Below are 14,034 nucleotides of genomic sequence, written 5' to 3'. Positions count from 1 at the left end.
TTTTATATATTTTTATACATTAAATTAATGAAAACTATTTTATTATATTATTAAATTGTTTAATTATATACATATTATAAACATTAATATAGCAAATTTTTGTAGCCAATTTTACATTGGTGATCTAGAGCCAGTCGGTTTTTGAATTACCACCATGGTATAATGTTTATCTGTAACAAAAAAATGGTTATGTACAAAATTATATTATATTATTTATAATCCCATGCTCATGTAATATCTAAGATGAATTATAGAAAATATTATATCAAAGATTATATATACTTAAACTAAATTGACACAAAGACTAAAAATATTTTTATATACATTTTCTATGACTTAATTATTTTAATAAATTAATTGTTATACATAAGAATTATTATTTTTTTAAAAAGCATTTTTCTAAAATGAATAAATCATATAATTGACAATAATTGTTATACTTATGGTGTGGAATGTGTAACTGCATTTATTTGGTAAAAGTAGATTATAAGACAATAAGGTTAAACTGATAAAAGTTATCTGGATAGTAGATAAACAGTATTTAGCATGTATACCCACAGGTGTGGATCTAGAATTCTGAATGGGGGGAGAAGGGACATTTTTCCTGAAAAATACAACTATAATTTAAGTACATAGGGGGAGGGAGGTAAAGACCATAGGCAGAGATTAAAAAAGACCTAGGGGGCCCTCCTAAAATTATTATTCGATATTTCAAAGATTTCCTATATTATTAAAATAATAGGAATAATTATAATATACAATAATATTATATATATGATATAATTGTATAGGATTATTTAACCCCTCCAAAAAAAATTATACCTTGATCAAATCACCACCTCTGCTAAAAACTAGAGATGGGCAATGGGCATTACCAAATAGTTTGTACTCAAATGTTACTTGGTAGTCTATATAAACTATCGAATATTTATTCGGTAGTTTTATTCTAGGACTGAATAGTAAAACCAATCCAAGAACTATTCAATAGTTTTATTCATAGGCTGAATAGTAAAAACTATCGAAAAAATAACTTAGAATAATCAAATAAAAGTCACAATTATTAGTTATTTTTAATAATAAATGAATAATAAATGGGTGTCATATCCCTCCTTCCATTTTAGATGCTGAACACGATGAATAATATTGATTATACAATGGTATGTGTGTTTTTTTTTATTTATTTATTAATTATTTTTTTTTATGTATCACTTTTTGGGGCAGTAAAAATGCTTCGATTTTCTTCAACAGCATCTTTTCTGGTAAGAAAGTAAATCTATTTAGTTTTATTTTATTTTTTGGGGGGGGGGGGGGGGGGTAAAAAGTAAAAAATTCCAATAGTTTTCAAACGTGTCAGGAAAAACAAACAAACAAATTAATACATTTTTACGCAAACAGTTTTTGAAAAATAGATTTTGTTTTTTATTGTAACTAAAAAAAAATAGCCTTTTATGCATGCAATTTTAACAGAACGTTTATATTAGCGTTATCTTTGCATCATATAATTTTCAAAATATTGCAATTCTTTTTGAGCTGTTTATAGGCATAAGAAATTTTTGAGTTTTATTAGACTTTTTTTTAATATTGTCGATAAAAACTTTTGCTCGGTTCAAAAACCTAAAAAATGTAATACAAATGGTCCTCATAACTCATATGTTCTCGTCAGTGAAAATAAAGCTAAAAGTTGAGAGTACGTCTACAATAATTTTTCACGAGCGTCTGAAGTTCAAATTTGGACGAAATTACATCTAAAAGCGATAGTTTTTATTTGAATACTTCAATAGGTTTTTGCTTGAATGAAAAATGAAAATGACATTATGTCAATAGTTTTTATTCGAATAAAAATATCGATAGTTTTATATTCGGTCAATATTGCTATTTAATATTCGATACTTCGATAGTATTGGAAAACAATCGAATATATCGCTAATATTTTCAATCGGTAGAGCTTTTCGGCTTTCACTACTAAGAACCTTAAGGTCCCTTGGATCCTCGCCTGTATACCTGCAGGCCGCAAGGACAGCCTGGGAAAAAAATGCAGACCGATAAATTTACAAAATTAATAAGTGGGTACTGAGTGTCTAAGTACTGAGTATTTAACAGCTTAACAATAATATAAGTATTTTAGCCGAGTTTTCCAGGCCGGTGATATTCCAACAGACCAGATCCCTGAGAATTTCCCGGTGGTATAGGTCATCTGACCCGTGCCAACAATTTACCTGGTATAACCAAGATTTCGTTATTTTTGGTACGCAACCGCAGGTACGTCAGTTTATCGGTCGGGTCGTCTTTTTTGATCGCTACCTGTGATGTCGAGGTTAGCTGCTGGACTAATCCAGCGTACCGGACGGACATTGCATCGTCCATGTTGGATTTAATCGGAATGCCTGAAAAACGAAGTATTAAGTGTAGTTACTTATATTGTCTTCTGGTTACGCAACGGACGCAGTCCGAAAATAGCATACCAGCGTTGTTTACTATTACGAATCCGATGACACCGTCACTGGTCTGAATTCTCTTCAGAGTTTCTTCTATCTGAGTAGCCATTTCGTTTTATAATAATATTATATACCGGCAGGTATATCTAATTTATATAATATGTAAATTATATAGCCCGCGGCTTATTTTGGTAAAAATCAGAACGTGTTGGGTAGGTATTGAATTCGCCGACTATGTTCGGGATTTATAGTATAGAATTTAGTTTGATTTGCGAAAGAAAATATTTTTAAGCACGAACTTTACCTGGACGGCTGAACGATTAAACGATGTACAGAAGTAAACTCGGGTACCTAATTATATAGTGCGTAATATTTTATACTGTTTACACCACAGCAGCTGCGTACATAAAGCGGCGATCGAATATCTCAATATTATATTATTGAATTCGACCAGCGTATTCGTATTAATTTCTATAATTCTATGACCTGGAGTCTTTACTACCAGCCAGCCACGGATCGACGTGACACGATGATTCTAATACCTAGAGAATAGAGAGCCTTAATATTCATAAAAAAAAAAAAAACATAATAATAATGACACGGAGTACCCAGCGGAGTTCAGTACACACTAACCTAACCTATATAGATAATAGATATTATGTAAACATGTGGCTCACCTTGACAAAATGGATAGGTCATAGGTATCATCACAGTTGTAATAGTTTTTTTCAATATGCGCATCTCCTTCACCTCCTCCACCACTGGTTGGTTGATTTTTTTCAATGTTAGATAATATATATTTTATATACATGTATATAATGGTTGTCAGCCAATAAGGAGTGGACAACTACGATACCTATCGGTGAAGTAAAGAGCGGAGGTTGCGTATTCAAAAACTGTGATGATACCTATTTACCAATCGGTTTTGTCATGAGTGGCACCATGTGGCACAGTACCAATCTATCGTCTACTGGTCAGTTGTGGGCACTGCCGCACTGGCTAGGTGTGACAGTATTTCAAATATTTCTACCGGTATATTTTACGTTACCTCGGTAATTACCGTAAATACTATACCTTGGTAAATTCTGAAAACACCGTACCACGAAGATGTATACCGAACACGATTAAAGATTAAAGGTATAATAATAATATATAATAATATATTATAGCTCTTTTTGAACTATTTATAGTATTGAGAAATTTTTCAAATTTTGTATATTATTTTTCAGTTAGAAATTCATAAGAGTTTTTCTTTAGATATTTCAATAGACGATTTCTCAAAGATTGTTCAACTTTTACAAAAAAAAAGTTTACCGGGAAGCGACGCTATTTCCTAGAAATAGTTACACAACTTCTAAATAGGTAGGTACTAAACTTTATCGAGCACTAAGATTGTGGTGCTATTTGTAACATTTTGACCGTCAAATAATCAATTTTGGTACGCTAGATTATTAACTATGGTCCTCTAAAGCTTAGTATAATAGGCATTAATACTTTTAACTGAAATACCTAATTTACAAGAGCTAAATAATTTTTTCTTATAACTACCTTTTTATATACTTAAATAGTTAAATCGGTAATCTAAAATACTCAAAGGAAAAAAAAAACAAACAAAATTGTTGGCAAACATAATTCATTATTTATAGTAATTTTTCGTGACATAAAATTGAGACCAATATTATTTTATAATTATTAATAATAATTTACCTACTATATCTAATATTATTAAATATTATTAATACCGTAGCCGGTTAAGTTGAGTTATTATTATTTGTTTATTATCATATTTGTATATAATAATACATTTTAGACGTTTCAATTACCCACGAATAATATTTTTAAAATAGGTATATAAATTACAAGTTACAACGAATTATGAACGATATTTCAAAAATTAATTGCCGAAAATCATTAGTTTTTAACTGAAAACGACAGAGAAGTCTGAATTTGGCGGTCAGTCTTATTTTTAAGTTATATTATAGCTAATTGAACTTTTTGGTATTTTCATATAATATATCCGGTGTAGTCACTCGCACACTGCGCTTGCTCGAACAATTAAAATCAAAAACATCCCTCGACTTGTTATGTAAATCCACCATGGGTGGGTGTCAGAATTATTTTTGCATCATCAATTTTAAAACGTTGATTTACCTAGATTAAAAAAAAAATTAATTTGTAATACTTAAGCTCGGTAAACTTTAAGCGCTGTACGGGTGTGTAAAACACCGAAAATCGTAAACTTCGTAATGCTATCCCATAAAAACCAATGATTTGTAGGTAGTCGAGTTTTGGACAAGTACCTACATAGGTAACTTATAATAATTCATATTGTAAATTAATTAGGTACCAAAAAAATATAACTTCTAAAACACTGTGTCTATTGACACTGCCGGGAGAATGTATTAGAATGTCTATAAACTTACGGACCAGTTCAGGCGCGGACTGGTAAAATAGGGCACGGGATGCTACACAATTTAAAGGGCAAATAACATAAATTGTTGGGGCGAATTTAATACATGTAGATTACAATATTAATATATTTTATTTTGTTTTGAAAAAATATTGAATATACGTTAAACACGTAAATAAGTACCAAGTTACAAAAAACTTTCAATCAAAGTTGTACAATATTATAGATTACTAGTAATCGTAAGTTGGTAACAATCTGTTGTTCATTAGGTGTCTAGAGTCTTTAAATATATAATAAATAATATTAGGCAAATATATTTTAGGGCAAAGGATGCTGTAGCATCCCAGCCAGTCCGCTCCTGGACCAGTTTATATAGTTAAATTTGGCATGCGAACTATAATTGAAATAGAAAACCAGAATAGGTGCATTGCAGATGACAAAGATTTCTGTAAAAGAACATACGATTTATCAATATACCGTATAGGTACTGATAATACTGATAGTACTAGATAATACTATAATATATAAGTTCTATGGATTTATCATAATAAACAATATATTTTATAATATCTATATTATTACCTACTATTTTACATTTACTTTTTAGACTTAAATTAGGCGTAAAATAGGAATTATTCTTGTTTTTTTAAATAATTTTTTCGAAAAATATATGTAACATGTATAGCTCATACAATTATGAGTTTATAGTTAATAGAAACGCGGATGTTTATACTTCATAGATATTTTTTTATTGAAATCGTGTAAATAATTTGATTAAACAATCAGGTACCTACTCATCACTAGTATCAATTTTATTATATTACGTGTAAAATCACCGACACAAGGTGCAAACTGAATTAAAAAAATTAAAAACATAAAACAATGTTGTAGTAGAAGCTGGAATGTAACTATTAAATTGAATCATTGAATTATTATTCAGAGATAACTTTGGGATAAATGCCAAACGTATAAATGTAAATTAAATTAAAAATAATTAAAAAACATTTTGTGAAAGGAACAAGAATACTGCTAATATTTAAGTCTTAATTATTATTAACAAATAAATACAAATAATAGATATTTTAATAGCTTTTTACTATTAACATTCAGTGTAAATATAGTTTCTGATCGACTTACCTATATGTAATAAAATAATTATTCATATCAAATAATCCTAACAATTTAATGCAAGGATTCTCATAAATTGATCTTACAGCAGCCTTAAAACACCAAAAATACATTTGTACATCATTTACAAAATTTTAGTTCCCTATTATGGTGTAGGTACTAATACAAACAATAAATTGCTATTCGAAAAAACAATTTCGTATACCTATTATTATTTACTAAATACCTACAACTAAACTAAACTAAAAATAAACATTTGATTACATATACTGAGTGCCTATAAAATAATATTATATATGAAAATTGAATCTTTATTACGAATACTTATCGTTTACACATACCACCAAGAAAAAATAATTAAAAATATTAAAAAATAAAGAACACATCATTGTAAAATTAATACAGTCATCGATCCGCTCAGAATCTAGAATTATGGACTCGGAGTTTTAGAAATCTAGTTGGTATTATAGTATTTGATGAATTTACTGTACCTCTAAAATCCAGTAATCACATTTTTATTTAATAATTCATAAAATACAATATGCTCTTAAAAAAATATTATTGTGCTTCTGATATTTATTCACCACCTTAATCAGTAATTAAATTGATAAACGAAAATAATAATTTAAATAATACCCATATCATATTATTATAATCAAAATTATAAACTATTTTGGTTTATTGTTATATCAAATTTCAATGAACAAATTGTTCCTTAACACGGAACTCTTTGATACAAAAAGTTGCATTATATTATATCCGTGGATTCATCATATTGATGTACCTAGTATAATATCTATCATTTATTTATTTATCTATGGCAAATCTCAGAGTCATTGCAGAAAACACATTTGACTAAAAATTCTAAAATTTCAATAAGCAAAGAAGATATTCTAAGTTCTGGCTGTAATCTGGAGCGTTTCCTCATGGGCGTCGCAGTTCACACACGTCACGGATTCCGATGAAAGAGTCGATAATTAAAGTAAGTTTGTTTTTATATTCTTTTGGGGCTTAAATTTACTTTTAAGACTTAAAATAAATATTTAATGTCACGAAAAATGTGCTATCCAAGTGTTGTATGCGCATATTTTAGTTCCGAACCAGAAATGTATAAAATACGCGAGATATAAACGTCATCGTTGTTTTTCCAGTCCCTGTTCGTAGAATAATTATAATTAATAGGAGCTTACCTATATAAGGTACTTAATATATATATGTTCTGGTTTAATTTATAGAAACATATGTTATAGCTTATAACTGATAATAGTCATAAGATACAATTTTAATTAATAACTGGTAATTTTTTTTTCCAAATAAACGTTATTATAAGTTATATAGGTAACTATTAATTTAGTGTCACATACTTAACTTCTATTGTTCACCTAATATCTATATTCTATATCATAGGGATTAGGGCCGTATAACCATGCACACATAAAAATAATATTCACGGAATGGTCAACTGCTTAACCTGACGTGTGCGCACTTATGAATAACATACCTACTCATATACTCGTATAGGTATATAAATATACCTATATAAATAGTGTAATACTACATACACGAATGTGTTACCTATTATGTCCCTAAAAGTTCAATAGTTATTATTATATTTATTTATTTTTTACATATAGGTAGGTACATTACAAGACTAATTAAAATCACATTTATTTTTATTTTTTCGAACACAATGTTTTAAAAATTATTAATTAATATATAATTTATTGGTATAGTATTAAATTAATTAGTGAAATAAAACAAACACACCTACTATGATTATTAGTAATAATAATATATCTATGTATAAATTATTAAAATACAAAACGAACAAACGAAAAACGATTTTGAGCAAAGACATCGTTAACTAATAAATAATATTGAGATTAAAGTAATTTATTTTAATATTAGACATTAGCACCTACAATAGTAGGTTAAAGTCATTTTTGCCCAAATAATAACATTTGAAAGTGTCATCGTGTCTATAAATTATAATAATATACTCTAAAAGTTTCATAAATCCGCGAATACTTACTATTTTTAAATTACAACAAAATAACTAAAATCGTTATTTTTGGTTTTAATATGTAATTTCGTCCAAATTTTAACTTATAATATCTGTAAAAAGTAACTGTGTTTATAATAGATTATTTAGATTTTTCGGTTACAATATGAACCAGGAGCGGACTGGGCCGGCGGGATACTGGGAACTTTCCCGGTTGGCCGCTACTCAAAAATGATTTGTTATTGCTATATATTTATAATTATTATTAATATAGAAGATCGGTATAAATCGGTAGAAAATCGGTATAAATATGAATTATAAATATTTTTTATTTTCATACCATGACGCGTGTGTGAAAAATTGTTTATATTAAGTGTTTAAGATGTTAATTTCGGTTCGGCTGATTGTGCACCTCTCTCACTCTTCAGCATCAATGCATCAGAAATTATTATTTATAATTAGGCCACGGATTTAAATATAAACTGCATTTTCTGAATTTTCTAAACATTGCTTTCCAAGCAAAGAATTCGTTTCATATATTATCAACGAATTGAAAAAATGAAATAAGAACATTTATATGGGTTGGAGTCAATATTATAAAAACTTATTAAAAAAAAATTAAATACAATTAAATAAAGGTAATTTTTTTAAATTATATCTCTATTTTTTTACGTACCCATTATGCTCGATACTATAACTTCGGTCTTCAGTTATAGAAAACAACACTTGCCAATATGGAATTACTGTCGAAGTTTTTTATTTTAAAATATTAAATAGCATCTGATTGACTGATGTCCTATAATGAAACTCAAAATATAACGAATACACTACCTATACACCTATCTAAATTATATTTTATATTCGTTTAAATTGGACTTTTAATTTTTCTGGACATTTTATTAAGCTACGAATTTATTTAGTTATTTTGTTATTTAGGTAATACATATTAATTAATAGGTATTTCTTAAATTTTTTTTTATTATTTTATTCGAAACATTATTTTTAAATATTGGGATCAATAAAACTATTTTTATTCAATTACTATTTTAGATCAATTAGAATTTGTTAATAAACCAAGTAATAAATGAATGGTTACCAAGTAAAAAAAAACCGTTATCTATATTATAAATTTGAATTCAATTTACCGCATTTGCGTCTAGTAGAAACAAATAAATGTTTTTTTGAAGATAATGTAAAAATATCCATCATCCATCGGTTAGGACCATATATATATTTTCTATGATTAGGAAGGTGAGGTTATAATTATAAATAATCTATGGCAAATGACAATCGTCTGAGACGAACAGCGATTCCAATACGTACTCACATATTTCGTTCCATTCTGGTTATGAGCTAGGTGCCTATTTTTATAAATGTCATTAATCTCAATACTTCCAGACTGAACTTTTGGATCGGAGATATGAAGACGCGCGCTGCATTTTCCTTGGCGGAGATGCACAGCTCTGACACTAGACAATATTATACATTCGAAGGGAACGCGTTTCGCCGGAAGAATAAATAATTACGTAAGTTTTGTCCTTCTACTCTGTTGACGCGGTAGACTTAATGTAAATATTTATTGTCAGACAAACTTATATACTCGCTAGGCGTAGAGTAGTTTTTAAAATCCAGTTGTTATAGGTGTACAAAAATAAGGATATTATGAAAAATACCTTAAATTATAATACTTTGCCTACAACTGTTAATTTATTGTTATAGTAGAATAATTTTTAAAATTAGAAATCAATGATTAGGCAATGCTTTTATAAGTAGGAATAAGGTAGGTTTTTATACCTACCTAATAAAATAAGAAAATAGGAACATAATGATTAATGTTATTTAAATATGATTTGTAAGTACATAGCAGATTATACCTACCACTTGGTGACGATTATTTTTGTCTTATACGTTCTTCGTAATTCCGTTCCGTCACGATAGTTTTAGTTTTCGTTAAATGTGAAACATACATTTTCTACGCATACGGGATACGGGTATTAAACATTTGGGTTTTAAGAGAACACCTCAAACGTACGTTTTATTTTGGGGGTTTTACGGGATATACCTTTAGGAAATTTTCTTCAAATTTTCACATTTCTAGGTTTATATAATATCTGTAGACTGTAACGCATAGGTCATTAGAATATTGTAGAACATTTTACTGCATAAGATGCGTGTTATTTTACAAATGTTATTCGTCAGTGAACATTTTCAAACTGAGAATAATATTATATCATAAGCAGATTGAAATGTGTTAACGTTTCAGTGCTTCGAAGACTAAGTTTCGTAGTAGATTTTGATTCCGTCACGGGGTATGTATTTTCTTATTTCTCAGTAGGTTTTTTTTTTATTATTCTTAGTTGATCAAAGGATGTATTGCCCGAAATTTTTCAATATTTGTATTGTAATTATACTGGTATAACACTATTCCGGCTATCAATAAAGTCGTGTTAAAAATTAGAAAATTGGGAGGTATGATATTTTTTTAAGTAATTCTTTCGAGTAGGGAATTCGTTCAATGATATTTAAATATTTTCACCGATAATCAAGTACGATGACTTGTAGGTAACTAGAGACTGGGTGAATAGGAATTAGGTAGTGTGTAATATGGCGAAGATAAGGAAATGGGTCAACAGGATTTCAGAATGTTTGGTGTATGAAAGGGAAAGATGAAAAAGAAATGTAAGGTTAGGGTAGGTACGTGGAGTGAGGGTAGCAGATATGAGAATAATAAGTTAGGTGTTAAGGTACAAAAGAGGATAGAATAAGAAATTAATTAATTAAGGGTAGTGTAGGTTAGTGTACATATTTGGTTTAGGTGGTTCGGTCACTGTATGATAAGAGATAGTGAGAGTGGCTATAGAAGTTAGTTAATTTAGGTGGGAAATGAGGGGCGAGAAGACTGAAGAAGAGATGGATAGACAGAATACCGATCATATGGAGGTGTGGAATGAGAGTGGCTGAACCTGTATATAGCTATGAGAGACGGGGGAAGGAAAAGTGTAAAGGTAGAATAGTTATGTTAACAATGCCGAATACGTAGGAAAAAATCTTGAATTGCAAAGGCCACTAGCTTCAACTAACCATAGGTTTACCTAACTAACCTTATGACTCATTAGGACACTATTTGAATAAAAAGATCCTGAGTTGCAGGTAGCCGAACTTAAGTGTTTGATTATCAAGTTGATCCTCTGATTGTTGACACCATGGATAGTCCACGCCTATGTTAAATACATTTGAGGCCGCGTTCCCGGAGGGGAAGGCAATTGAGGCTCCTTTATATTGATAGTCGATACTCGATATGAGTATACTTTATTTGGCCTCAATTGTTCCCCTCGAAGGACGAAGACCGCTGATAAGACCATTATGTCCTATCCATATCTTTATTATCTATGATGGAGCCATACCCAGCTCACTCGTGTAAACTTGTTGCTGGTTGGGATGTCAGCGCACTATTTGTTTTCCATCTTTGACCCACGCGTAGCATACCAAATGTACGATTAAGAAAACACTAAAATGATTGTGCGTGGGTCGGAGAGAGAAATAAATGGTGCGCTAAAAATCTGACATCCTCTTAAGTGTTAAATATTTGCCTGCATGTATGCACTAAAAACAGGCAAATATATGCACTGAAATATTCAAAAATATTAAAATATTCAAAAAAATACTGAATGAAAACGTTTTTATTAAAATTTTTTTAAATTAATAAATAATAATTCAAATTGGTTTACAAAAAAAATTCTTTATTTACACACTTGGTATGTAGGTAACGGATGAACCGAAAATATAAAAACATTTTAAGAAAATAAGCATAAATACGAAGAAATCATGAAAACATGCAATTATATTAACTAACCAGAAAAAAACGCATATTGGTAACGGTGTTGTAATAATAGGGATCCCCCCAAAAAAATACGTACTAATAGTTCAAACAAATCATAAAAGCCAACTGTAATAAATATTAATTTATGAAAAACTATATTAAAAAGCATTATTATTATAAATGAAACAAAACTATCAACTATGGACCGTGACATAATATAGGTATTTCTATATTTTTAGCTCCATAATTTCTGTTAAAATATTAGGAAAATGTATTAAGTACCGTAAAAGTGCTAAATTTGAGTTATTACTTAAAATATTATATTCATAACAAATTATAATAGAAGGTTAGGTACTGTTATTCCACATACCGATATTATAGTTTAATTTAACTACAACATTCTAGTAGAGTCTGATAAAATTTGGTTCCACGACTTTGATCATACAAACTTTAAATACTAAACTATGGGTCTGAAATTTAGTTTATATAGATCTAAATAATCCAAAATATATAATGTTGCTTCAAAATATAAAAATAAAGTGTCTTGTATTGTAGTAGGTAGGTAACTATCAAAAAAAAAACTAAAAAAAATCATACTTGAAATCTATGTATAATATACATATATTGTAATAAACGTTCAAATGTTTACTTACCTAGTACATTTTAAAAAATTAACTTAAATTCATTATAATACATTATAACAGGTGTTCAAATAAACATTTCATACCACAAATGTTGTTAATTCACACAGTCTCTCTTCAATTTTAAATTTTTCTTCAAATTATCTACAAAACATAAATGTTTAGTAAATTGGAAGACTTGATTAAGTATTTAATCATTTATCTAAAAGAGATGTGCCGGGTCGCCACATTACTATATCGAGGGGCCATGGTGCAAGTGTCGTCCATAAATATCATAACATATATTATATTAGTTACAATTTACAAACTCTTGAATTAAGAGTTATGTTTGAGAATTTAATTAATTTCCTAAAAGGAAATGCCTCAAGGTTGCCTTAGTAGATCGAGGGACCGTTGTTAAAGTGCCGTCCACCAATAAAGTACCGGGAAAAAAACGAATAATTCAAATATAGAAGGTACTTATATCATATAATTTTATCAAAGTATGATTGTGTTAGTCACAGTCTTGTAAATGATATTGTCTTATGTTTTCCCAATCTAATTATACAAAATACTGAAAATTAATAAAATAACAAATATTAGTACAATAGAGAGACTGTGCATTGATTTACAAATTTGTCTTAAATTTACTTTTTGCATAGAGAATATTATGAAGGTGGGCTGGGCTCTTAATATCAGAGTATGGGGGATAGGTCTGGGATTTTATATTATCATTAATAGAGACTCGTTAATCGCTTTTATGTGCTTCAAATTGTTTACACGAGTGAGCTGGGTATGGCTCCATCATAGATAATATAGATATAACATAATGGATAAAACATAATAGTCTTACCAGCGGTCTTCGAGGGGAACTAAGGTGTCAACAATCAAAGGATCAACTTAATCAATCACTTATAAGTTCGGCAACCTTCAACTCAGGATCTTTTATTCAAAGTGTCCTAATGTAATTAGTCATAAGAAGGCTAGTTTGGTACACCTAATGTTAGTTGAAGGTATGGTAATGATAGACGACTACAATCACTGGTCGTGAGCTTTGCGATGATCTTTTCCTACTAACTATAAAGGTATTCGATATTGTAAACATAACAATGAAAGAAAATATTTAAATATTATTAATTTGGTTATGTTAGGTTAGGTTAGGATAGGACAGTAAATTAGACGTTAACTAATTATTATAGTTTTTAACACGGTCTTAAAGACTGTCAGCTAGAGTTGTACCAGTATAGTTATTAAAAACTTAAATACAGCCAACATTAAATAATGATTTTTTTAACACAACAAATTATAAAATGTATTTTAAAATATAACAAAATATAATTTTTTTAGGATTTTATAAGGTTTTCAATACTTATGAGCTTTTGTAAATAGAAAATGTATAAAATCAATAGTTTTAATTTAATATATAGTATTGTGTTTTATTATCCTACTGTCAAAGAATTCTCAGGGTTTTCTTTCCACATTTTCTTACATTGTACTAAATCTAATTTTTTTCCGCACATATTTACAAAGACTAAAACAGATATCTGACTATGTTTTTATTTGCATTTGGACTTTATAGTTTGTTATTTAATATTGACTGTAGACCCAGCCAAACACAA

The 14,034-nt window shown here is 28.9% G+C and overlaps 2 protein-coding genes across 4 annotated transcripts in view; one reads left to right on the top strand and one right to left on the bottom strand.

Moving 5' to 3' along the window:
* Positions 1-37: 37 nt before the first annotated feature.
* On the bottom strand, positions 38-3,050 carry LOC132942500 (dynein light chain roadblock-type 2-like). Its single transcript, XM_061010940.1, has 4 exons — positions 2,740-3,050; positions 2,463-2,667; positions 2,217-2,384; positions 38-170 (listed from the first exon to the last, which is right to left on the bottom strand). The coding sequence occupies exons 2-4, from the start codon at positions 2,542-2,544 to the stop codon at positions 112-114; spliced, it is 309 nt and encodes a 102-aa protein (XP_060866923.1). The 5' UTR covers positions 2,545-2,667; positions 2,740-3,050; the 3' UTR covers positions 38-111.
* Positions 3,051-3,483: 433 nt separating this feature from the next.
* LOC132942499 (uncharacterized) overlaps positions 3,484-14,034 on the top strand; it is a 34,267-nt gene continuing 23,716 nt past the window's right edge. For 2 of the 3 annotated variants that reach the window (XM_061010938.1, XM_061010937.1), the window contains exons 1-2: positions 5,421-6,955; positions 9,374-9,501. The gene's annotated coding sequence lies outside the window, so the exon portion shown is untranslated. Of the gene's footprint in view, positions 3,798-5,420; positions 6,956-9,373; positions 9,502-14,034 lie in introns of those variants that run through there. The other variant, XM_061010935.1, reaches the window with a different exon arrangement.

This window comes from Metopolophium dirhodum, chromosome 4 (assembly GCF_019925205.1).
Source record: "Metopolophium dirhodum isolate CAU chromosome 4, ASM1992520v1, whole genome shotgun sequence".
Lineage (NCBI taxonomy): Eukaryota > Metazoa > Arthropoda > Insecta > Hemiptera > Aphididae > Metopolophium > Metopolophium dirhodum.
The sequence above is the reverse complement of the archived record's forward strand: the minus strand, read 5'-3'. Positions and strand labels throughout refer to the sequence as shown.

Coding starts and splice junctions, on each gene's coding strand:
- LOC132942500 (XM_061010940.1), bottom strand. CDS start 2,544: ATGGCTACTCAGATAGAAGAAACTCTGAAGAGAATTCAGACCAGTGAC. Junction 2,385..2,462: donor CGTAATAGTAAACAACGCTG/GTATGCTATTTT, acceptor TTCGTTTTTCAG/GCATTCCGATTAAATCCAAC. Junction 171..2,216: donor CGAAATCTTGGTTATACCAG/GTAAATTGTTGG, acceptor TTTTTGTTACAG/ATAAACATTATACCATGGTG.